Below are 26,467 nucleotides of genomic sequence, written 5' to 3'. Positions count from 1 at the left end.
GTGTGAAGAAACGTGGTGCCACCTGGGTGTTTTGGGTTCTGTTGGTGTCTCCAGAAGGCCAGGCTCGGCCAGGCTCTTGATCTCACACTGTGTCTCTCTCGCAACTAGGACGTCAACGCAGGCGAGGGGAGCGAGTTCACCGACAGTGGGATCGAGGGAGCAGCCACCGACACCGACCTCCTTTCTAGACGCTCCAATGCTACCAACTCAAGTTACTCCCCAACGGCCAGTCGGGCTTTCATTGGCAGCGACAGCGGGAGCAGCTCGACGGGCGACGGGCTTCGCCAGGGGGTGTACGAGAACTTCCGCCGGGAGCTGGAGATGAGCACCACCAACAGCGAGAACCTGGAGGAGGCCGGCTCTGCCCTCAGTGACGAGCAGAGCAGCGGCACCCTCAGCTCCCCGGGGCAGTCCGACATCCTCCTGACGGCTGCCCAGGGCACGGTACGGAAAGCCGGTGCTCTGGCAGTGAAAAACTTCCTGGTGCACAAAAAGAACAAGAAAGTGGAGTCGGCCACCCGCAGAAAATGGAAGCATTACTGGGTTTCCCTGAAAGGTACAGAGCAAGCGCGCAAGGGTTTGACCAGGTGGGCGTCCGTGGTATCCTGTGGGTTGTGTGTTGCTGCAGATGAAGAAACCAATAGTCTAGATTCGTAACAAAAGCTGCCATGAACTTCAGTATAATTAACAGCAAGTATGAGGAAGTGGTCCTGATGTTTTCAGAGTGGGGTTTTATTTGATGGTTGTTGATATGCTCACATTATGCATGTAGTCCAAGACACGTGACTGCGCTGCACCAAAGCAGGGTTCATACCCTACTTCGAGTCCTGCTGGCACCACCTGGGGTGGCTTCTTCAAGCACTGGGTGTTTTCCTTTAAGAAGCATGTCTATGGCTTGCTGACAAACTAAATACCTGTGTGCAGCTGCAGGCACCTGACAGTGGGAGTTTGCTGGTGATGATGCTGACTGCCGTTATGCATTCAAACGGGGGCTTTGTCTTTGCATGCATTCCTCTCGTGCTTAGCGCCGTTGGCCTTTCCTTCTCTGAGATGTGCTTCATGAGTAGAAACACCCAGTGAGTTGCAACACATTCGCGGTGTGGACAGGAGGCCATGGTTTGGTCATCGAGGCTGGCTTGTGATTTGGGAGACGTTGGCTCTGGCTGTGTCACCCATCTTGCGGTGGGCAGCCCTTGGCGCCTGGCCGCCTGGGCCATCGGGCCCTTTTCTCTCTGAATGTTTGCAGTTCCTGCTAGGAGGGTGCTCCAGCCCTGTTTGGGGCCTGAGTGCTTATGAATGCACATAAAAGTTAACGGAGCAGTGAAACTGAGCTGGCCTCCTAAAGCGACCTCTAATTAATCTTCATGTGGTTGCATCAGCAGCAAAATGGGAAGTAACGCTTGCAGGGTTTGGGGACTGGCCTTGCTCTCCTCCGCTGCGACCAGCCTTGTCTGTGAGCCAGGGGAGGCAGAGCCCTTGTCTCCTGCTGTAGGTGGCGTTACCGAAAAGCTCAGTACAATTAAAGTCCTGTTTTGCCTGCAGAGCACTTTCTTTAGAGCACTATTTTTTTTTAATTTGCAGCACTATTTTAAAACCAACAGCAAAGTTAGGTGCCAGCTCTTCCTTGGGGTGGTTAGAGAGATTGAGGAAATGAAAGAGGAGGAGGGAGGGCTCAGGGGCAGGGGGGAGCCCTAATCTCCTGGGAGGGGGGCCCTGTGGCAGGAAGGTCTTGCTGTGAGGAGCAGGCAAACAAAGGGCCATCTGGGAGGAAAAAGGGGAAGGATGAGCGCAGAGGCAATGTTATTTTAAAGTGCTTTGACTCAAGTGGAGTGTTTGCTCCTTAGATTGCTGTGCCTTAATAATGTTAGTGTTTAAACGAGGCTTTGAAGTTAACAGCTGCTATTGTTTGGCTGCAAATAGTTTTCTGAGAGGCTGGGTAACAGGCCTCTTTGCACCTCTCCCTTTGCACCGAGAGGGCCGTTCCCAGTGGCAGAGAAATAACGTGCCAGTTTTAGTTTAAAAAAGCCCCCCCCCCCCGAGAATTGTAAAGATTATTTTGTAAAACCAAGCAGGTTGTTTGCTGTCCCCGCTAAAATGCATTTTTTGTTTTTGGCCATATCGCCGTGAGTCAGAACTGAAACGTTACAGTGGAATAAGGATTTGGTTTATGCTTTTTGTTTGTTTGTTTGTTTGTTGGCTTTTTTTGGTACATCAGTCTTTCAGTGAGCACAGCTCATTCCAGTCCATTTTTCTTCCAGTTACTCATCTGCATCCAGTAATTAACTCACTTGATCTTTGCCTTGCAGGGACTGTGGCAGCTAGCAGCTGCAGGAGGCTGAGGCAGGGTGGTGGAGGTTTGCCTGGGGGCCTGTCTGCTCGGCGGGGCCGGCAGGGCCAGCTTGCAGCTGTCTGGCACGGCCAGGGAAGCCGCACGCTCAAGCCTGCATCTTCCTTTTGGTCCCCTTGGTGGGATGGGGTGGCCGTGGAGGACCCCCACTTTGGGACAAATAATGACGTTTCTCGTCTGGCACTGTGTTTTACCACCTTTGACATTCTCGGCCTATGTCTGCGGCTCTGTTTTAGCAGTCATAGGGCGAATAAAATGGCCCTGCTACTGCACGGCTTGGTGCACCATAGAGCTTGTGGCATGCCCCTGTGGTGTGGAAATCACCATCTTGTCAGGCCAGCTGGGCCGTTGATGGTGCTCTCTGCTGTGGGGCTGAAAACCTGAACAGGCCCTGGCAAATCCTCCCTCACCCCTGTGATGGTTTTACGGATGATTTACAGTCCCAAGTATTAGCGCTGAATAGATGTGGGGTGGCTGTTGCATTTAAATGTGTTGCTTGCTAATGTGCGATTGTCTCTTTTAGGATGCACGTTGTTTTTTTATGAGACTGATGGCAGATCTGGCATTGACCACAACAGCATCCCGAAGCACGCTGTCTGGGTGGAAAACAGCATAGTGCAAGCGGTGCCTGAACACCCCAAGAAGGACTTTGTCTTCTGTCTCAGCAACTCCCTTGGGGACGCTTTCCTGTTTCAGGTTGGTCCAGTTCAAGGGTTTTACAAAGTTGTTCTCTTTTTCTCTCTCTCCTTCATCCCACCGACCAAGGAGGAGATCTTAGGTCTGGTTCAAATCAATGGAAAAATCCCACCAACTCCAGTAGGTTTGGGATTTTCCTCTGGCAGTGCAAGAGGAAGGGCACAATGTATTCGGTAAATGCCACTCAAGAGACCCACCACCACATGTGAATCACTGTCAGATCTGCTGTTTTTATTGACTGACCAGACCCTCTTTGTGTAGATGGTTGGAAGAAAGTAAGAATTAAGAAATATTCTTACATCCCTGTAAAAATGGGAATTTTGCATGGTTTGGCAGCGTGCTTATAACACACAGACCAGGCCAGTTACCGTGTAGGACATACAGTAGTGCATTAAATATGCTGTAACATTACCTGCGTCTTGTAAGAGATGTATCAAAGATGGGACCTTGCAGAGAGGCTCAAGGGGTTTACAAGACCAAGAGGCGTTTGAAGTGCAAGGGGGTACTTGGACCTCCAGGTGCTCTCCCAATGGCGCTGCAGAATGCAGTTGCCCCTTGTTCATACAGACCTTAATCAGCATCTTGCTGTTGCCCGAGAGGAGACTGAAAGTGCATGTTTAGTTTTTTTAATCAGAAAATAGAAATGTCTGAATTTCACAGGGTACATTTAAAAAAAATCCAGCACTTATATCAAAGACCATACATTAGTTGATGTGTTTCACTGAAAAAGATTTCTGTATTTTGGTAACTACTGCTTCGCTGAGTGATTTTTAGGTTGGCATTCCACTTTCTTATTGCAAGTTGTCACTAGTCAAGGAGTGACACTCTTTTATTTGTAATTGCCAGCTTGTGCTGAGGTCGTGCCGTTTCCTCCTCTTTTGATTCAGTTTCTTCACCAGAGGAATCCCTTATCTATTTCCCTTTCCAGTGACAACGTATTCACGTTTCTTGCCTTCTTAAACCAGAAGCTACTCTGTGGTAGGATGTGCCCCCCACGTCATCACTCTGTACTCCAGAGCAAATCTTTAAAATTACACTGTCTTGTAGGTCCTTGCGGCTGTCCTAAACAAAGGGCTAGATTCTCAAACTAGTGCAAAATAAAAAAGCCTGACTGACTCAAAGGAAGTGGTGCTGGCTTACATCTTGAAGAGACTGAGTATCTGATTGCATACCGAAAGAAAAAGAATTTTTTTGCAGACTAGCTTCTCTCCCACCTCAGTCTGATTTTTCCTCAGCTCATAGTGTAATACTGCACTGCCCCTTTCTACTTCATGCATTTCCTGGGCAGGGTACATGTATTTTACCACCTGGAGAGCATCATCCAGGAGGTAAGTGTGGTGCTTATGGTCTCAGTATGTGTTTGAAAGGCTCTGGAGCACCACCTGCTCCTGATCTACCTGTAACAGCTGTAAAATCTTTTCCATGCAGTTTTCTAAGGAAAAACCTTCATTCTCGTAAAATTAATGCCAGTGGATGCTAAATACTGAAAAGGTCACACTCAATTCATTTCTTTAGTGGCAACACAGGGCCTTATTCATTAAAAGCCCTGTATCATTATGCCATGGGTAGATTTTCATGTAACTTTGTGGGAAAAAGCAAAAATGAGCCTTTTCAAATGAAAAACAATATATATATTGCCTTGCAGAAATTTTTCCTTGATGTGTCCCTTCTGCCATAGAACCCATGCATCGCTAGCGAAGCAGCAGCAGAAGAGAAAGAAGGGATGGGTTTGGAGAGAAGGGAAGGAGAACAGCTGCAGTGGTGGAAGTAATGTGCGAGTGACTGTGCTGTAGGGCTTGCTCTGCTGCGCGCAGAGCAGCCGAAGCACGTCTAAGGCTGTTCAGCAGTGTTACTTAACTGCTCATGTCATACACGTCCGTCCACACATAACACAGTGCTGTAGTAGCGGTTTTGGTGAGAAGAAACCGCAGACCTGCAGAAGACTATTTCTGTCCTATGGAGACTGTGTACTTAGGGAGATAAATAGGGTTGCTTTGTAATGCGTACAGATATTGGACATCTTGTAACAAGCCTTCCCACTGCATTGCACCTAGCGACATCACATACCTCCTACACGATGATTGCTTGCTCAGTCAGTTCTTATCATGCCTACACAAATCCATTACTTGCAGGTGTCACATGCATTTTCCAGGAGCTCAGAGCAACTTGTGACACCACATACGTATGTATCACGTTTGCAGCTTGTTTATGTGGTCCTTTCCATTGAGAAGCAGAGTGATTCCTCTTGCCTACTCATCTACCAGAAGAGTCTTCAGCTCCTAAAATCCTTTCCAGATTTTTTTTCCCCTTCTTCTCCCCAGGAAACCAAAAAGAAAACTGAATCTAATTGTATACAAATAATATTTTAAAATTGAATAAGATAAAAATATGATGTTTTGCCATTATGATTTTGCTAGGAATTAACAAAACATACCATCTCATTATAAGTCCAGTGGTACTCTCTTCTCTAGTGGGGGCTAGGTTTTACCACCTGACTGTAAGCAAAGTGTCTTCTGTTCTGCAGATAAATTCTCTATTTTCAGCAGAAACTCCTCAGCAAGGGGAGCTCAACATGTCTTCAGCAGTGGCGGTAAGACATTGTAAGCCCCATCTATGAGTGAGAGCTCGTTAGTGTTACTACTTGGGCAGGGGGCATCTCCAGTTTAAGCAATATACTTTGTACAGTGCCAGCTGAAGACAAGGAAATTGGGAGTAAGAGGTCGGTCTTTCCTGTGTAGACCCTATCTTCTGCTTAGGACTTCTACCCTGAGCTAAGGAAAGTGATGTCATTCTGGGGCATCTGTGCTTCACCTCCTTCAGTCCCACAGCAGTTTTGGGAGCATCGGTCTGAAGTCCGGCCTGTGCATACGTGATTTCCAGCATCAGGCTTCTGTGGGAATCTCTCCTTGGCTTCAGTAAGCCACGTCCTTTGCTGTTAGTTGTCACTGCCAGGAGAGCAGTGAGGATGACCTTCTGCATCTATGCTCGCAACTGGAGAAGTCATACCATACTGTCTATTTATAGATCAGGTATCATCAGAAAGTTTAATTAGAACAAGGTGGTTTGGCACCTTGCTACTTTTTCAGCCACGAGCCAAATACCAGTGTGATTACTGCTAAAGGCTGACACTCAGAGAAAGTCCACCACAACCCTGAGTTGGCTGTAAATTTTGTTTTACAACCTACTGTAAAAAGGAATGAAGTTTAGTAAGAAGGCTAGGAAGATTTACTTTTTATTTTGAAAGTCTGGAAAAGGAACGCTTTGCAATATTCTTCTTTCTGTGTCATAAGCCTCTAGTCACAATAGTGCTTTTCCTGAAAATGTGCTGGTGTCCCATGCCCCAGCCCAATACCTCATAGAATCATAGAATGGTTTGGGTTGGAAGGGACCTTAAAGATCATCTAGTTCCAACCCCCCTGCCAGGGGCAGGGATACCTGTTGCTCAAAGCCTCATCCAACCTGGCCTTGAACACTTCCAGGGAGGGGAAGTGTTCCCTTTTTCCGAACTGTCACACACATGCTTGGGAAGGAACAGTACCAGAGCTGTAAAAATTATGATGAGCCTGGCTTTAATGATAACAAGATTGACTTCAGAGTGTTTTGGGACCTTCAGAAGCGGAAACCTTGTTTGTCTATGCATCATAATAAAGCTACTCATAGATATCATGGTCATGTTTTATGCCATTAATTTATTACTAACTAACTGTTGCATGCCAAAAAAACTCTCCATAATGTGAAGAGCACAGAGACTGGTACATTCCCTGCCTTAAGGAACTGGGAGTTTAGAAAATGTCATTAAATGTTGATCTACAAATTATGGCAGCATTGCATTGAACGAGGAAGGTAATTCCTGAGACCTTGCTGGGAAACACTGTACAGCTGCAAAGCACAGACACAGGTGTAATTCTAAGTGCTGAATGCCTAGTGCAAAGTTAAAAATGGCCTGCTTAAGAATCATGGGGTTTTTATTACTTCTCTTGTAAGTGGATTTAAGGCTCTAAATCTTAAGATCAAAGGGAAAGGAAGCTCCTTGGAATTGCATTTGTTAATCTCCAATCAATTTTAAAGAGGATCCTGACTTCTTTTCTCCCTCTTTCCCTCTCTTCAGACCTCTAGCCAGACCGAACTGGAGAACTGGATCACTGCAATCCATTCAGCTTGTGCAACCGCAGTGGCAAGGCAGCATCACAAAGAGGACACTGTCAAGCTCCTGAAAACAGAGATAAAAAAGCTGGAGCAGAAGATTGATATGGATGAAAAAATGAAGAAAATGGGTGAAATGCAGCTGTCCTCAGTAACGGACTCCAAGAAGAAGAAGACCATACTGGATCAAGTAATCTCGCTTGCTTATGTGAAATAAGCCCCTAGCAAATATTTAAGGCCTTCTTCAGATTAGCGGTACCTCTGTCTGCTCCCACTGTGCCGTGTGTGCGCGCTGGCAGAGCTCCCCAGAGCAGGCAGGACGTGTGTTGGCAGGAGAGCTGTGCCGGCTGCCCTAGTTGCACCGTTTCTCCAAACAATGTGCACTAAGGTACAGCATGGGCTGTCTTCTCCTGGCCTCCATGCAAGGGATTTGGCTAGCTGCTCGGAGGTGAGTGAGGGCTTTAGGGGAGTGAAGAGGCTACCGGGCCACGGGAGCAGGATGCCTTAGGGAAGAGCTGGTCATAGACCGACAAATGCTGCTGTTAAGTCTTAAGAGTGCAAGAGGCTGGTTCTTCTGCTGGCAGATGGGATGAAGAAGCCATCCCTGGTTTCTACTCGTTGCGAGGACCTGCCTTGACCTCATGGCTGCAGCCCTGGCTGCCCCTCGGGACCGCTCCTTCTGACTTCAAGTGGACAATGTAGTTGTGTTTGAGAAGCAGAAGGCCTAGAGCAGATGTCTCTCCTGCTGCTGCAGCGGCACCTTATTTTAGAAAACTAACATATGGCTCTTGCTTCATTAGTTTGTAGCTCTTTTACCAAGGCTGCCAAACATGCCTGTAATGCAAACCATAGGGAGTGACCGGGGCCCTAATGCTCTAAGCTAAAGAGATTTCGTACCCCCTGGAAGCCTGTGAGAAGTGGGGAGATGCTCGCCTCTGTTGAAAGGGCTCCACTCAAAGGCTGTCAATCACAGTGAGAGGGCAGAGCAGTCTCTCTCTTTATGCAACTGAGTTTTTCTAAACGCTTTGAAACTGTTTCCTATCAGCAATTTGAATTATTTAAATAAGTCCTTACATAGGCTGATTATAGTGCTCTTCTGCTGATAAGATTAATTATCCCCAGTGTACTACACTTTTTCAAGTATGGCGAGCTCTGTTGATGCTTACAGCAACGCTGCTGCTGCAGCTGCTGATTCGGGGCACTCTGTATGTGGAATTTGGTGGGGTTTGGCCTTCTTGTTTCTCAGATGCCCTTGATGCATGAAAGAAGCCTTTTAAGGGCTGCTCAGAAGAGAATCCTGGAATACAAAGAAAATTAAAAATGAAATTTTAATCCTATTAATTAGCATTATATCAAAGGAGCAGTTGTCTCAGGAGAAGACTTCTGCCATGAACGTAAAAAAAGTTGTTTTCCATCTAATGAAAACTTTTTTATTATTTGTATCCTTTTTGGGGTTGGGAGGGTAGGGGAGAGTGGGGAAGAAGGGGAATCAAGGTTTCTTGAGTGAGATCAGCATTGGTGAAAAAGGTGTGTTACTGGGAACAGTAGAATTTTTTCAAGGTATTTACCACCCTGTTCTTCCTCCTCTCCCCTTCTCTTCTCGTGTGTCTTGCTCCTCAATCTTTGCTGTACACAGATCTTCGTTTGGGAACAAAATCTTGAACAGTTCCAGATGGACCTATTTCGGTACCGCTGTTACTTGGCTAGTCTCCAAGGAGGGGAGCTCCCAAACCCTAAAAGACTGCTTGCTTTTGCCAGCCGTCCAACAAAAGTTGCAATGGGCCGTCTTGGAATCTTTTCAGTCTCGTCGTTTCATGCACTGGTAAGTTTGAACAGAGGCCAGGGGTCATCTTTGCCAACCTGCAAATCGCTTCACATGTCCAATGCAGAGATCACGTCGACAAACAGCAGTCTGTGCCTGGGAGGTGAGCCCTTACCTTAGTGTGCAGAATATTCTGCTTCCTGAAAGGGGTGTGTGTCCTGGATATAGATTAAAAAGTAGATGCTTGCAAGCCATGGCCTTATGAAAGTGGAAGAACCATGTTTCTCCTAAACATGTGATTTTGAATTTCCAGATCTGCACTATAAACGCTTTCTATAAACAGATCTTCCTGTTACAAAGGCAGGCTCATCTCTAATGTCTGTGTACATGGGCTTGATCCAAAAGTCCTGTGAAGTCAATGGGAGTCTTTCCGAGGCCCTCAGCATGTGTTGGCTTAGACCTTCTCGGGCATGGCTTGCTTTCTACCATATGGATGAAACTACTGACCAATTAGTCTAATATCCGGTCTCCAGTGATCAACACCTGATGTTCCACAAGGGAGGGGAAATGTTCTTCTCTGCTACTTATGGTGTGGCAAATAATGTTTAAAATGGTTGTTTAAATGTAACAACCCAGCTCTTAAAAATACAGGGAAATGTATTGCAAAGTGGTGGTTTTTTAATGAATTTAAATCAAGTTCCTGTAGTTTCGGCTTGGACTCCTGGAGCTTCACAGAAATAGCTGAGCTCCACTGTTGTCTTGTAGGTGTCAGCTGTACCCCTCAATTGAATCCAGAGCTGTAATTCAGTCAGGGGCGTTTTTATTCTTTTATATATGAAAAGATTATCGTCATCATCCTGATAATTGCTGGTGGATTTATATTTTTTTTTAAGTGGCGGGCTGTAATTTGCATTTATGCTTATTTTTTTGCATCTAGCAAAGCACTGAACATTAGCCTGAAAAACAGTCTGCCTCTTCATGCTGGTGTCTCTTGAGAGCCAAGTGAAAAAAAAAATGTTTTGAATATGTTGTGTTGGAAAAGGCACGTGCTTTCTTCTCCTTTAAGCAAACTCTCGTGTCCTCCTTTGCCCTCAGTAGTGTGGAGGTGGTGCAGCGAGTCTGAGATTCGAGCTGGGTGCTGCACGGTGATAGTGTGGCATCCCTAGCTCTCCTGAAGATGTTCCTCAGTACATTAGTCAGAGGATGTGCTAAGTCTCCCAGGTGCCCCTGCACAAACATCCCAGGTACAGCTAAGAAACATCTCACAAGTCCAGGCTGTGGAAATGGAGACGCTTGCAGTAGTGTTTAAGTTCTCCTTTTCCTTGATTTCTCCACGTTTCCCAAGGAGAATCACCATCACTCATACAGCGACGGTTCCCTGGGTACACAAGGCAGCCTTTTGTTTGTCCCGTCTTTTTATGGGTTTTTGTATCTGCTGCACCCAAACAACCAGTTTCTCAGCTCCGTAGCTTGGGGCATCACTCAGAGATTCAGGTATTCCCGCTGGGGTTGCCAAATGACGGTCACATTTTGCTGGTTTCGGCTGTGAGAATCCAGTACAAAGGTGTTCCAGGAAGCGTACGGCCAAGGCGGCAGGGTGGGTTGGTCTGTCTGTCTGTCTAGCTTCGCCTTGCGTGCCCGTTCGTACCTGCCATCTCCTACCACTCCCTTTTTCGTAGGAGAGGTGGCCTCGCTCTCCTGAGGCCACCTCCACATGGGAAATCCGCTTAAACTTTGGCCTAAACACTTCACCTCTGACTAATGTTGCACTAATTTCTACCAGAGCTTCCTCATTTGGGAAACACTCCCCAAATTTTTGGTCTCAGTAAAGGCAAATATCTTTTTGCCCCAAAGGGGTTGCCCCAGGCCATTTTTCATTTTTTTAACCAAGCAGTTAACACTGCTCTCTCTAATCAAAAGGGTCATTTCAGCTCACTTTTTTACTTCCTGTGTTTTGCTCACTCCTTCAGATGTTGCTATCTTTAAGGAAGTGCAGGTTTTAAATACCTTGACCTATTTGCAAGCCTTTATCTGGCCTTGTAACAGTTATGAGTCAGTTCCAGGATGCCCAGAGTGTTTCCACAGGAAAGAGCAAAGAGAAAGACTGGGCTTTTTGGAAGCAACAGATAAGTTTGGAAATCTCAGGTTTCGTGTGTCCAGCTTTGAAACCTTGTTAGAAAAAAAAAAAGAAAAAAACCCAAAACCATCACTGGTGCTGAGGCTTTGCTCTGTGATGATTAGGCTGCTTCAAAATATCTCAGATTAAATGCCAAAAAATGGGGGGTGGTACTGTCCATTTTAATTTTTGATGTTTGATGTTGGAAGAAGTGAATTAAATTGCAGTGAGAAGGAAGTAGCCTGGCAGCATCACCATTGTCCCTGTTGTGAGTACACATTGTTGCCATAGTATTTGCCTTTTTTTTCAAACCAGGTTCCACTGTTTGTTAGATTATGTAAGCCATGGTGTGGTGGGGTGCTGCGACCTTTGATTTTAAAACCATGTGGCACTGACAGGTGGCGGCTCGCACAGGGGAGTCCGGAGTGAGGAGAAGGACACAGGCCATGTCCAGATCTGCCAGTAAGCGGAGAAGCAGGTTTTCTTCTCTTTGGGGGCTGGATACTACCTCGAAGAAAAAGCAAGGGAGGCCAAGCATTAATCAAGTAAGTGTGTGGAAGTTTATGATATTGTTACTTTCAAGGCTTATTTGTTAGTGTGCAGAATGCAGCTCATGCAAAGAGTCACTTGCATCAAGCACTTACATATTCAGCCTTAACCTTGCCTGTTTAATCTTTCACGGCGTATAGTCATCTCATTCCACATCCTCTGCAAAAATCAGTGACTATAATTACGGATAAGTATACAGCAGCTCCTATCAAACAAGGTTTGGAGTTCGCACCTTCTTTAGCTGAATTGGATGCATTTCTACTGTTGTTGCATTTATGCTGCTTCAGCTTTTGCTGGAGGTACTTTCCCTAAACTCAGGAGTAACAAAGCAGCAGTGTAAAACATACAACTTTGGAAGGAAAAAAAAATGCAGACTTGTTTGCTTCTTTAAAATAAAATTATGAGTTTGTAGAATACTTTAAATGTAGCTGAGTTTGGGGAAAACTTCCTAAAGTAACAAAAAGCTTTGCATTTAGTAGGGACAGTCCCTGTTTTGCTTCAGATTTTTAAAAAAGCAAAAGCTGAAATGTTTCTACCCAGTCACTGCCCAGATCTTTCTCTAGAAAACGTGTTTCAGTGTGGTAGGAAGGTGCTTCCCTGTTATTTTTTCCAAACATCCCTAATTATAGCTTTCAAGTTTTGAGAGCCATACCTCATCTAATTGCAGGAAATGTAGGCTTTGCTTTTCTTTCTCTTCTTTCACTTTTTGAGGGGAGAAAGGCTTGGGACACATGTTGTTCTGTGCCCTGTGATTTCTTCCTTCTGTTAAAGCAGCAGCGGGTGTTTGTTTTGTTTAGCAGGGGATGAACGCTGCAAAAATGTTTAGTTTGTTTTTAGTGAGACATTAAAAGTTCACCTACTATTTAGTGGCTGAGCAAAAGCTCAGGGTTTTGCTGGGAAGCAGCAGATGCTTCCGTGAGCGCATTCCCAATTCTTTGCGCTGGTGCTGCGGCATCCCTGTTGCTTTGTACTTATTTTCCCCAAATCAAGCACAATCCCTTGTCCTGAGCTGGGATCCTGCCCATGCTGTGTCTTCAGACCTGTTTTTTTTCCTGAACTCACCCTTTTTTTTTCTTTCAGTGGGGATAAATGCATTCTTCAAGCTTCCTCCCGCTCGCCCCCACCCCTACTGCCCTCACTCCTCAATAAGCGCAGGCGTGAAAAGGGATTTTGTTCCAGGTTAAAGAAAAGTCGTACTGGAGAGAGTCAAAGAAAAAGTAAAGTTTTGAGAGAGTAGCAGAATGTCTAAATGTAGCGCCCGAACACATTTCCCCTGCTCGTGTGTAGTAGCATGCAAAGTATTGCCAAGTTGAAGCAGTAAACTGTAAATCCCTAAAGGGCAGTGACCTTATCCCAGTCCTGCATGGTCCCTGCTTCGTTTTAGGTACAGAATGGTTAACAGCCAAACCCAGCAACTTGATCATAAAGCTGTGCTGATGTGGAGCTATAAAACTTAACTTTTCAGTTTTAATTATAAGCTTCTGCTGCAGTAACAACCCTCTTTGCCCGTTTGATGCAGTCCTGTGCTGATTTGGGGTGGATCCTGTAAATATTCCCATTCTGTCGTTCCTCCTGCACGGAGTCCTGTTGATTTTGGCTCTCTGGCTTGTGCTGGGTTACCAGCTGTTATTTCATTAGAGAAGGGTTACGCTGACTTGTGGTACTTCAATGTTTGCTAAGTACTTTTTGGAAGCTGGTTTATTACAAAACCAGCCAGAAGCGGAGCCCTCCTTCTGATTTCTTCAGCCTTAGCAGTGGCGGAGAAGCGTTCATTTCCCCAATTTACAGGTGGGAAAACCGAGCACAAAAGGAGAGAAAATTTGTCCAGCTCCACCAAGTAAGTCAGTGACAGACCACTAAGCAGAACTGGCCTCTAATCTTTCAGCATGGTGCCCCATCACCAGCTTGTCCTTCACCCCCCCTTCCCTTTTAGCAAGCTGATATTTTCCTTTTCTGTGTTTTGAGATGAATGTTTTTATTTTTCAGTTTGATTTCCATGCTAGGTGTTAGATACACCATTCTCCCCATAGCGTGTGCTGCAGACAGCGCGGAGGCACATTCATGTTTTAAAGCAGAGTCGCTCTGTTGTTCCTCAGGTGTTTGGTGAAGGAGTTGATTCAGTGAAGAAATCTCTCGAAGGAATCTTTGATGATACGGTCCCGGACGGCAAGGTAAAACACCAGCTCTCCAGCTGCCTCCTTCCCCCCCATTTGCAGCCAGCCTAAATGCAGCATTGGCTCTGGGATGTGAGAGGGGACCAGAGCACCCGGGAGAGGAGAGGACTCTCTGTGCACTGTAGGGCTTGTAGCCGCTCTGGGAGGGTTTGAGCTGGCTGCCCACAGTCAATAGAGCTTGCTGTGTGTGGCATCCTAAGCACAGCTGGAGGTGCCAGACCCAGAGGGGTGTTAGCACTGCAGGCCAGGCAAATGCCTGCCCACAGGAGGACCTGGATGCCGCTGATTCTGGAAAATGGCTCCTTGTGGCGGCCGTATGGCGTTTTCATAATTTAGGGTTGGCACAAGTATGAAGCACAGGGCCTTCTCTGTTTTGTTCTCATGTGCTTCTGTGAGCTTCTGCATTTGCAGCCACAATTACAACTGCTTTCTCTTTCCCCAGAGAAAGTCAGCTTTAAAACAGCATTAAGACAGTGCCAAGAGGCACATTCTTCATGTAGTGAATATGGGTTTAGCTGCGTGAGCCCACTTGCAGCAAATAGGGATTCTGCAGCTCCATCATTTCCTGGGGATTTATAGCTTGGAGTGCAACTCAGATGTATAAAAGACAGTAAATTCAAAATAAATGCTAAGGTTTGCTATTTTGCCATTTCTAGGTATAGGAACTGTAGCATCTACAACAGTTTTGTTGGCCTTGGATTGGTTTACCCAGAAACACAGTGCATCTAAGTTTTAATTTTAAATCTCTTTTTATCACTATTATTTTTTGTTGCATTCCTGGCATTCCCAATAGCCATAGGGTGAAATCCCAGGAAAAGCGCACTGCACCAGTGTAGCCATGTGGGTGGCATGGGAAGGCACACTTTATACTCAGGTATACCCACTTTATGCTCAGGTAAAACTGCAAAGTTTCCTGTCCAGACAAGCCTTCAATCTAGGCTTATGAATAAAACGTCTTCTCTGTAAGAAGGCTTTTTGTTACAGCATATAATGTTCCTTACGCTTGTTATTGATGAAGAGGGAGGTCGTATTTGGCTGGTAGAGTCATAATGGATTTTGTCTATTTAGAGGGAAAAAGAAGTGGCACTGAGCAGTGTCCATCAGCACAATCCCGACTGTGATATTTGGGTTCATGAGTATTTTACTCCATCTTGGTTCTGCCTGCCGAACAACCAGCCTGCTCTGACAGTCATCCGTCCTGGGGACACCACACGAGATGTGCTGGAAATGATTTGCAAGGTAAAGGCTGCGAGCGTGCCCTGGAGCAGGGTGAAGTGTCTACAACCCTGAGCCCTTTCAGTTGAACCTCATAGTGACTTTCTCATATGGCAGTGCTCAGACTGCACTGTGTTGGGGGATCAGTTGTATGTTAGATGAAAAACATGAATTATACTGAGATTTTCATGCTAGCACCACAGAAGAAAAATTCCTACAGCTGGAGCTGAACTTGGCATGGGTGTAGGGAGAGGAAGGCAGACTAGTTTTAGCCCTTTCCACTCTGGCCACTGTGCATGAGCCTCTGAAGTGCCTTCACAGCCTGACTCTGCCTCTGCTGCCACCTCTCACGTACCCACCCACCTACTCCCCCTCCACTGGGGACCAAGCTGTGTGCAGGACCCTTCTTCTCTCCCCATGTGCCCCCAAAAATCCTGGCCCCCAGCCTGCTTCCTTTCACTGGACGCCCCATAGCATGGTAGTGCAGTTGCCCTGTCCTCGCCTGACCACCCTCGTTCCCCCACCTATGCCAAGCCCTCCCGTGGCCCATTCCCTCCTCTGCCAGGCAAGCGGGGTGATCTCACCCTTTCCCAGGTGCTAGGTTGTCCTGTTTCCAGGTGCCGTTCCTCGTTCCTTCCCCCTGCTGCTTCCTCCCCTCCAGCTGGCGTGGGGGAGGAAGGGACGGAGAAAACAGCAGCACCAGGAGTAGGAGAAGGTGCTTGTGTTTGCTGTCTGCATTGCGGAGTCAGACTTGCCTCGTGTAGGTGGTAGGAGGGAAGAGAGAGGAAAGCTTTTATCTGCATTTGGGGGGAGTGGAAGAAAAACCACCTGGATTTCTTTGCAAGATGAAGTATCAGAGACATTTGGCCATTAAAAAGAGTTACATCTCAGCAGAGAAGTTGAAAGCTTTGACAAATTAAATACAAGCTTTCAGTTCTGGCAGCTACATAATGTATGTTTTCTGCTAACCGGCTGACTGCAAGCTAGACCCAACTCGTGTCATGTGCTGTTCTGAAAAGTGAGTCCTCTTTTGTACAACAACAACAGCAAAAGAAAAGAAAACATTTATTACTATTAAGAGCTTAACTTTGGGGACTTTTAGAACATGTTGCATGTGTTTCCAAGGAGAAGGAAGGTGAGAGGAAGGCATTTGTTTGCAATAATTATACAGCGTGCTCATCTCTCTGCCAGGTGCACTATTAAAGAGTGCTGCAGCTTGTGAAAGCTCTTCATTGTATTCAGGAAAAGATGACATTTTTTGAGAGAGACATAATAGGGAAGCTGGATGACACATTATTAGTAATGATTTATTTTTAGGATTTTTATTTTCCTTTGGGTAAGAGTGATTAACTCAGTGGGCCAAATCCTTAGCTGGAGTAAATTGGTGTAGCTCCACCGGTTTCAGTAGGTGCCTGCTGAGAATCTGGTCTCTCACTGCGTGTTTGATTGTTGTGGGTGGTGGTGTATAAGGAGAAGGGGAGGTGGGTGAGTGTTTGTTTTTTGAAGAGCTATTATCTGTTTCTTTCCTTTTTGTAAGAGTTTCAGTCTGGAAAACACTGGTGGATGCCTTCTTTTCTGTAGCATTTAATAATCAATCTCTTTCTTCTGTCTCTTGCATTCAGCTCATTTTTTCCCCTTTAATATCTGATCCACATCATTTCACATCAGTTTGCCATCTGCCATCTGAGAACCAGTCAAGTTCTGGTATAGTAAACATTTCAAGATCTACATTTCATATAAACCTCTTCATGTTTGTAGATGTGGTTAAATCTATCTGTGCTATTAAACTGAGCTTGATTATTCTGTTGGAGAACATTAAGTGCACTCAAGTCATTGTAGAAAATGTGTTCTTATGCTAACAGTGCTGCTTGTTGTTATACAGCGAGTTAGGTTTTGGAGGCTGCTTTGTGACACTTTTATGATTCAGGATTGGTGGGAGGAGAGTTTAAAGCATATTTTAAAGTGGTTTCTCAAAGATTTCTCTTAAGATTTAACTAATAACATCACTTGGAAAGCAGGAAAAGTCATTGTATGTGCATTAAATTGTTTCCTATGGATAATACTGATCAGTGTGAACGTGTGTATACGTATTACTGACATTTGCATAATGGTATGTCTTAAAATGGAGTAGAAACACACACACTGTATATGGATTTAGGCAGAGCCAGTATGGAGAGAATAACACCAAAAATCAAGCATAGAAGACCACATGGCATTTAGTCTTTTGACTGAACTGGATAAAAAGCGAGAAGCGAAAAAGGTTCTGTTTTTCATGATTTGCATTTTTCAAATAGACCTGCGTGAGGGGCAAGAAGCAGATTTCCCCTAGGTCTCTGGGTCTGTGCTCAAAGTCTCTGAGAAGTTACTTAAGCCTGATGCTCTGCGGGCTTACTTTGATTTTGAGCTGGTGTTTTCCTACTGAAAAAGCTTGGGCCACACAAGTGCGAAGCCAGAATAATACAGTGGGATGGCTAGCGTGTTTCCATGATGCTGTCATTTCAGCGCTAATGAAGGTCTCCCCCACCAAGCTGAAAGAATATGCCTGTCCCTTGCTTTAACTAGAAGGGAGCCGAAATGGATGAATAGTTTGGGTTGTGTGCTGATCCGCTACACCACACAGAGCCTGTTGAATCGGATCACACCCCAGGCTGTAAATTCTTCTTCACGAGCACGTCAGTTAAGCTGTCGGGCTGTGCTTTAAATTGGATTAGCTGCTTAATTTAGTCCAGACATAGCCAGAGTTATTAGGAGAGAAATAAATAAACCAAGAAGCTTATTTGGACTGCTAAAAGGTATTTTGGGTGGTCTCGAAAGGCTATTAATATCATTAAAGCTGCCCTGTTTCTGCTCCCACCTTCCTGCATATGGATGCAGCTAGACCAGCAACAAAAAAAGTGGGTTAATGGTATGGCTTTTAGGGCAGACTGGCTATGTCCACTTTAAGAGGACCTTTTCCTTTCACTTCAGTAGAAAATCATGCCCCTATTTGGAACAGTTTAACTAATGTAAAATTGAGGTAGACAAAGCCTTGCTGCAGCTATACAAAGGTTAATTAACTAAATGGTGTGGCTCATGTGCTGCACCGTCACAGTTTTAATGGTGATGACTCTCGTTGCCCGACTTGGATGGGATTGCAATGTAGTGGATGAATGGCATCCACCACGACTGATGGTGTTTCTTGGAAGAAATGAGTGGCTCAAAATATATGTGAGTTTTATCCAGTGACCTCTTTAGACGATGCTGTGCTCTGGCGTAGTTCAGGGCTTCAGTGCAGCATTGGTCATCTTGCATTTGGCTCCCTCCTGCTCTCTAAAATGGCCAGCACACACGATTTTCTCATTAGCAAATCTCCCTGAAAAGACAGGTGTGAAAATGGAGGCGTCAGCGGTCACCTCCATGCCTGATGCCGTGCCCATACCAAAGCAGGCAGAAGCCCTGTCATTGACCGCCGGGGTGGTAGATCAAGCCGCCGCCTTCGGGGAAGGTTGCTCTTTTAAGATGCTATCAGGGCGCAGGCTGCAGAGCGGGTTGCAGGCAGGCATGAGCGCACCCTGCCCCTGCTCCAGGGGAGGCGGTGGCTCTGAACTGGCAGTGGTGGGGTGCCCCCGGCCCCGTGGGGAGCCCCGGGGTGGCTGAGCATGGGCTCCCTGCCCCACCAGTGCAGCTAAGGCAGCTCCTGGCCTGTGCCCAACAGATGGAGGCCCCAGACTGGATAAATTCATGTCCCTCTACAACAGGTTGCGATTTCTGCTGGCCTGGGGGAGGCTGGAAAGCATCCCTTTGTGCCTCCTCTGCAAGGGGAGGACGTTCAGAGTCGCTGTTGGAAGCGACACGAATACCCCGCTGCGGACGGGGGCTCTCTCCCAACCCTGGGCTTTAGTCGATGACATGTAGCTTGTCAGCATAGGTCTGGCTGACCAGCGTGGCCTGACGCTGCATGAAATGCAGCATGTGTACGAGAGCTTTGGCACAGGAGGCCACGTGCCTCCTGTGGGAAGATACACCATGGTGGCAGGAGGAGGCTGCCAGGTTGCCTGGCTCCTTTTTCTGCTAGTATGTTTTTTCCACATAGAATGTTTTCCCCACTGGCTTTGCTGTAAATGGCTCAAGCGTTTCATGGACTTTCAGAGAGACTTACCACAGACTTCTCCCTCCGGACGTGGGGTGTGCAGTCTGTGGGTTTATGTCTCCTCTATATGTTTTTGTTTAATTGGTGTGCAAGGCACTCTTCAGTTTGTGTCTAGGGATAGTAAACTAGTCTGACCAGAAACTAATCTAGGACTTCTCTGTATCATTTCTGAACCATTAAAGCCAATTCTGCTTCCCTTTAATTTCTGGGGTGTTTGTACGTGTGTGCATGTAAGAGAGAAAACTAGTGGAAACGGTCAGTAAACAATGAGCAAAGCATGCAAAATGCTTATAAAAAAAGAAAAAAAGGGGAGAGGGCAAGGATCTCCTACATTCAGCTCTTTTTATTTTGGCCCTTGATGGATTTCAAATTCTTTATTTAATTAACTAGGTATTTGCCCGGATTACAGAGGTTATTCCATTTCAGATACTCGATTTCGTATAAGGATAATTTGGTCTTTGAATTGGACATATTTGAACATAGTGCTACGTAGAGTGCAGCAATAGATCTTTTTTTTTTTTCTTCTTCTTCTTATTGGTAGCTCTTTTTTATTCATGGGCTAATCTAGACTTTCAAAAACGTTCACTGTTCTCTGAGTATTTGTTGAAGGGTTTGCTAGGTCAGTGTGTGATCTTTTCCACAGGTCACTCGGTGTACGTTAGTCATCATCTGTGCTGTGTGATCAGTCAGCTGAATCCTGGTGTATCATCATCTTGGCTTGAACTGGATAAGCGAGGCTTTAAAAAACGTAATAAATAGGCAATAATGACTTTCTTGCATGAATTTTCAGATGAGCCATTGTTTTTAGTACAACCTAGGAAACTTTGGTAATTTGCTCATATAAAATGAAAAGGCCAATGTATAAAAGCATATAATAATGGGATTTCAAAAGTGACAGTGAGGAGAATTTACCTCCTGTATTTGTGAATCACTTTGGGGTTTTTCATTAGCTTTAGTCAACAGTTTACGAACTTTGAAAGTAACTTCTGAATGACATCCTTTGTGTTTATCACAATTCTAATGTGTTTTAATTACACACTGCATTAACCTCTGCTTAAATCAAGCTTATTAATCATGCTGAGAAAAGGTCGTTAACATCTCCCAGACCAAATGCTGTATCCTCAGCTAATTATAACTAATTCATTAAAATGGTCTGACCTGTTTCCACTGGGATGTAATCCAGTATGCAACTCTTGGCTTCTTTTAGCCTTATAAAGCCAGTGTATCCTGAGCTGTTTTGAATTTAGAGGACATGCAGATTTTTTTTTTTTTATATTAACCTTGCTTGAAATTTACCACATCATACTTACTAAATTATGAAGATGCTAAAAAACCCAAAACAAACAGAAAAAACTTTTCTGTTACATTTTTCTCTGTTAGCAGAATATTTATTTTCCTCCTTGCGATTTTAAATGCCCTTTGTATACAAAGGTATGCTCCGAGTCTCCTGCTTTAATAGTGTTTGCTTATTTCTGCAATAGCATGGGAGGGAGCAGAACTGCCAGATAAGCAAAACCGAAGAGGCTGCTTAGAGTACTAGCACTGCCCTTGACATCCTGGTCAGTGGTTAAATGAACGCTTATTCCTGGGGAAGAGGAGGAGGTTCAGGTTCTTGTTCAGGTTGGGAGATCATGGGCCTCTTGTGAAAGACGGTGCTGGGGCATTTTCCTTCCTATGAGTGTCGGCTGTTCTCTAAGTATAGATGATGTGAGCCATTGCTTTTCTCTTCTAAAGCCTCTTCTCCGTTTCTTGCAGACACACCAGCTGGATCACTCTGCTCACTACCTGCGTCTTAAATTCCTGATTGAAAACCAGATCCAATTTTATGTACCAAAGCCAGAAGAGGATATCTATGAACTGGTAATGCTACCTACTGAGCAAAATTAAATGACACTTGGTAGGACACTGTTAATTAGTGTTTATCTGACATTTGTAATATGCAGAGTTATGCTTTTTAACTTACAATTATAGTGCTTTGCAGACCATAGCAAATTGGCCTGCAGTAAAGTAATCTCTCCAAACATTTCATCTTGAGGAGAGGGTTGGTGTTTAGCTTATGTTTGTGCATGCATGTGTCTGTGTGGAAGAGAGAGAAGAGGAACAGCCACAGGTAATATGTGAAAGTCACTGTAACATACATTTAAGCTTAACTTCTCTCAAGGTTGCCTTTTCCTGTTGATCATGCTGTCCTTGGTGGTTTTAAAGACATAGTGTTGAGGCCTGAGTATTTCTTGTTCGGATCACTTTGCCTGATTTTTAAAGAGGGGGTAAATGCACAAGTAGTTGGTTTTTTTGGTTTGTTGTTTGTTTGTTTGTTTGTTTTTCCTAAACGGGAAGGTAAACATTGAGGTTAAAAAGCTCTGGAGTTGTATGTGAGAATATACTTTCCTAATTGCTTCAGTTGGATGTTTTCATATCATTCATCTCAAAAGCAGACTTCAAAGGAATTTTGAAATGAGAGATTAAAAAAAAGACCAAACAGAATTAGTGTCATGCTTTAACTCTATGATTTTACACATGCACGCTGTAAAGCTTTTTAAAGTCCTTTTAATTGGTGGCTGTTTTATTTATAAAAAGTAAAACTTTGCCAGTTAGGGATGTTTTTGTTCATTTAGTAAAGAAGTTCTGGGATTTGCCATTAACACTGACAACAAAAAAAAAAGAGTGAGAAAGTGCTAGTGGAGTACTAAGACTGGGAAGTGAAATATAGTTGGGAAAAATTAAAACTCAAAGGAGACAGGTTTTAGCTTTCATTGCCTGGAAGGACTTTGGTGACTTGACTTGTGTTGAGAGGATGTAGGATTGACATAGTCATCAGTTATTGTTTATTCTGAAAAAATGAAATTAAACCAAAACTCTACAGTCAGTGGGACTAGGTACATGCTGAAAGATTATAATATAGACATGTGCTGCAGGGTTATATTTAATGTAGTAACATTAAAACAACACACGTTTGTATGTTTGCTTGTGTGTGTGTGCTTGTTTCATGAGAAAATTTGAGTTACTTTATTTAAGTGTTTAATTAAATGATTCTGGTGCAATATGATAAAACTAATGCCTCTATTTTTGTAGTCTCCTGAATAGCTGTTTTTAATATTGTCTAATGTTGATGTCACCTTGCTAGTGCTATCTTCCATCTACTAAAATGCTTTTACAGACATACATTACTTAGGATGATACTCCTTTTTCTTGCAGAATGAATCAGATATATTTAAATAAGAAATGGAGATTAAATACCCATATTCCATTCCTCTCCAAAACGCTAATGGTGACGCTTTGTGTACTGACATAGTCTTTCAAAAATTCACGAGCTCGGTCTTTTATGTGTTAAAAATACTAATTACTAAGGGCTCAGGGGAGAGTATTTAACATTAGGTGCTGTACCAGGCAGTTGCACTTTTAAGCACCTTTTATTGTAAACTATTGTAAACACTCCAACACTAGGTGTTGGAGTGTTTTGGCTGAAGCTTGACGTGCCAGACTTCTTACTTTGGGTAGGATGGCACTTTTAGATGGAAGCAGGAGACCGGAGGCCTCCCGGAAAATCTTGCAGGTAGGATGAAGAAATCTTGCTGGGGTGAAGGCATTGGGGCTGCTGGAAAAGGTAGCCCTGGGAAAGGGTGCTGGGACAAGACCAAAAAAGGTAGAGGAAAAAAGGGCAAGGAAGAGAACATCTTGAGGGGGGGATAATAATAATAATAATATCCCAAAGCTGCTATGAGACACACTATGAGAGACTGGAGTGGCTCAAACGGGCAGTGCTGCTGCTGTCAGGAAGAAATCCTGTCCCCGGGCACTGCCTTGTGCCTAGCAACGCCCCCACCCTCCCCCCTGCCCCTGATGCTCCCTGTATTGCTATCAAACCTCTCCATGCAGAGCCCTGGGCCCCACGCTGGGTCCAGAGGGGGTTTCCCCCACGAACCGATGGCGCCCACGAGGCCAGCAGCTTCACGGCGTGAGCCAGCATAGCCCAAATATGCTGCCTGCCTTTGGTGTCGGGACAGCGGGTCCACGGGGCGCAGAAATGCAAGCAGCACCTCAGGGTTGCTGTCGGACTGGCTCTCTGGTTTGGGCAGCTCAGCTGCGGTCTGAGCATCCCAGTTATTTGCCCCCCATTCAATAGAGGTTCTTGCTTGAAAACAGCGCTTTGGGATGCAGGCAGCAAGTGGCTCCTGTATCCCCGTGAGAGCTTGTCGGCCGTCCTCCTTGGTTCTGGTTCTGCACGCTTAGTTTGGATGACCGCAGGGATCAGAGGCAAGTTTTGTTCCGAAAATACTATTTTTGCTCCTTTTTTTCTTTCTCTTTTTAAAACCCTTGCTGAAATCTAGCTGAGATTTTTGTAAACGTCATTTGACTCTTTTTCAGGTTCTGAACAATACATTCCTATATTTGAAAACTGCATTTTAAAAATATTGCTAGCATGGCATCCTCATTTCATTTTACATTTTATTTTACTATATACAACCATTTAAATGCGTATATAACTGTTCTGTAATACCTAATATTTGCAGTTAAACAGACGTGTAAGTGCTGATATAAGCAGGAGATAAAACTATATTTTTATTAAGGAAACCCTTTACTAATGAGTTACTCTTCTTTTTTAAAGAAATGGTTTAAATACTTCAGTCCAAACACTGATGTCACTTCGTTTCAAAATGGTAATTATTGTGAATTGCTTTTTTACACACTCATACCGGCATGTAAACAAAACTAATATTTACCTGTGGGCTCTCATTCACCCGTGAGTATGATTTTTTCCAAAGACGAAACGATGGTTTGTCTTAAGTGCTAGCCTGTGCTATGGACAAACTAGCTGCAAACCTGTGCTGAGCCAGAGGTTTCCAGTATGTCAAGGCTGTCTTACAAGCAGTAAGTCAGGGCTGACTCTCAAAGATGTCGGCTCAGAACCCCTAAATATATGACTTTGTCTAGAAAAGCAGGATTTCCCTGTCTCAGGTGGGGTGGCAGGCCCCAGTAGAAGCTCCTTTGTTCGGAGCTCGGGGCAGGACCCAGGTACGATAGCAAGCCACAGAAGGCAGGAGAATGTAAGTGATTTAAAAGCACAAAGTGTGTGAGCAGTGGTGGAGGGGTGTAGCCCTGCTGAGGGGTTGCTTGGCTCCTGAAAGGCAGAGTGAATTGCACCTGTGTGGGTAGGCTTCTGGGTTACTACCTAGGTGTGAATTTGTGCTGGTGTCCCAGGAGGGATGTTAATGACCATTTCAAAGACTCGGGGGCTTTTCTCGGTGCAAATAAACTAAGTGTGTTAAAGATGAAATTTCATGCTAAGAAATCTGATAGTCTTCTAACAATTAAGAAATGTATTTAAGACACAAAATCCCTCCTTGTGATTTTAATACTATCAAATAATTGAATTCCTTCAATGTCTTAATCAAAATAATATAAAAATGTTAAATGATGACTACCCATAAAATACGAAAACAGGAGTAGAAGCTTTGTTTCTTGTGCACTCAAAATGGTATTGACCGAGTGAAATAGATATATCCTTGCTTTTATGATGGTGGTAGTAAAACACTGCTGCCTCCTCTTTAACTGTGTGCCTAACAGTAAAGCTTAGTGACACTACAAATACATCTTCCGCACATGGAGAAAAATGGTTTGATAAATAATGACCACGGTCCATGTCTTCTGCCTGTAATTAAAAAAAAAAAATCATCTGTTCAGAATGATTACAATTGATGTGTCTTCCCACAATAACATATTTTTGTGTTTTTTTTTTCTGTTCAGCTGTACAAAGAAATAGAAATCTGTCAGAAAATTACACAGCACATTCAAATAGAGAAGTCTGATGCATCCTCTGATATTTATGGTGAGTTTCTCCTTGATTTGTTTTTACTTTTCTACCAAGTCAATTCTAGCGTATGCAGGTTCTTGCTTGCTGTTCATTGATATACCTGACAGGCCTGTTGAACACAATAAGAAAAGCACATCTGATTTCCTGTGCCATCCACAGAAACCTCGCTCCCCTGCCCTGAAGCAGGACAGTTTTATTTGTAGTGCACTGAACGCTGTGTTTCCTGATGCTCGAGCTGTAGCATGTGCAGCTTTTTGATGAGAACTATGGTGGCAGAAAGGACAAATGTTTTCTTGCTCTTGTAGTTTCTCAAAACACCACCTATGGAGGTTGTGCAACTGAGCGCCAGTGGAAAAGCATCCTTTGCCAGTTGTCACATCTTACATGAATGCCTGCATCGTGGCCTTCACAGGGACCCTGCAGCAGGGATTGGGAGAGGGCTGCTGCCATGGCTTGCCGCTGCTAGCAGGCTCTCCCCCTCCTTGCCCCTTCCACCAAGCACGATGGCAGGGATGCTGCCAGGAGCATTGCTGTGGGTACGAGGCATCTCAAGGTCTGCGGCCGGGCAGCTGTCTCAGGAGAGGCTGCTTGGCCTCTTTCCCCACTTGCCGTGGGCACACAAGGTGGGTCCCTGTCTCGCACCGCTCTTCCTGAGGCTGGGGGAGCCTGGTCCTGGTGCATGCCTGGCCCTCGAGGATGCTCTCTGGACTCCTGGAGCCAGAATCTGACACGTGATACAGATCTGTGCGTAAAATATAAAATAGGGGAAGTCCTCCCTGTGTAATCTCAGCAAAACCCCAAATCTTTACATGGGGGTAGTCATATTCCTTAGCTTTCAAGTATTTCAAGTTACAGACCTCCAGCCTGGCGAGTTTGTCCTTTGGTCTGGCAGTTACAGTTCTGTAGTGTATTTTAAAGTTATTTGTGCAGCCTACCCTGCGGGAAGCCAATCTGCATCTTTTTACTGTTTATCTAAATATTCTGTTTTAATGACTAGAATAATTCTGAATCCCCACACTGCTTACTATACAGCTGCAGGCCATTTGAACATTGAGCTCTGCTACAAAGCAGTGGTACTGACTGCGATTTGAATATTGAAGGCCTAAGAGAGTAATGTTAACCAGCATGGTGATGGCCCTAGGTTCAATAATTATGCTGTGCCTGAAAGCACTGCAAGAGTTAGGGGTATCGTGGCATTTCCTGTTTATTTCTTTTTCTTCTCTTTTTTTAAGTGATAGATGGGAAAGGCCGTGAAATGCACTGTCATGTCCTGTGAAATGAGATCAGCTGTGTGAGACATGGGATGTATCTGTTCAGTGGCTCCGACCCTGCAGGGAGTAAATGCTAAATGCACCCCAAAAAAGCTGACTTTGCTCTCATTGAAAGAAAATGGCAAAACTTACTTTGACTCTAAATGGCAGCAGAATTTCTGTAGTCTGTATGTGTCTCTTAGTACTATGTGTTCATGCAGTGACAAGTGTGTGCTGAAATATGTGTGTGCAGGGGAGCAGAGGTGAAGTGTTG

At 44.7% G+C, this 26,467-nt stretch overlaps 1 protein-coding gene across 1 annotated transcript in view; it reads left to right on the top strand.

The window, feature by feature from the left end:
• Positions 1–26,467, top strand: part of TIAM1 (T-cell lymphoma invasion and metastasis 1) — an 89,503-nt gene that overhangs the window by 22,177 nt on the left and 40,859 nt on the right. Inside the window, exons 3-11 of the mRNA XM_009282944.2 lie at positions 109–556; positions 2,871–3,043; positions 7,152–7,376; positions 8,823–9,008; positions 11,463–11,609; positions 13,710–13,784; positions 14,856–15,026; positions 20,887–20,991; positions 24,877–24,958. Of these exons, the coding sequence (XP_009281219.1) occupies positions 109–556; positions 2,871–3,043; positions 7,152–7,376; positions 8,823–9,008; positions 11,463–11,609; positions 13,710–13,784; positions 14,856–15,026; positions 20,887–20,991; positions 24,877–24,958 (1,612 nt within the window). The remainder of the gene's footprint in view (positions 1–108; positions 557–2,870; positions 3,044–7,151; positions 7,377–8,822; positions 9,009–11,462; positions 11,610–13,709; positions 13,785–14,855; positions 15,027–20,886; positions 20,992–24,876; positions 24,959–26,467) is intronic.

The sequence above is a fragment of the Aptenodytes forsteri genome, unplaced genomic scaffold (genome assembly GCF_000699145.1).
Source record: "Aptenodytes forsteri isolate BGI_AS27 unplaced genomic scaffold, ASM69914v1 Scaffold2, whole genome shotgun sequence".
NCBI lineage: Eukaryota > Metazoa > Chordata > Aves > Sphenisciformes > Spheniscidae > Aptenodytes > Aptenodytes forsteri.
Note: the sequence above shows the minus strand (reverse complement) of the source record. Positions and strands in the feature narration are given on the sequence as shown.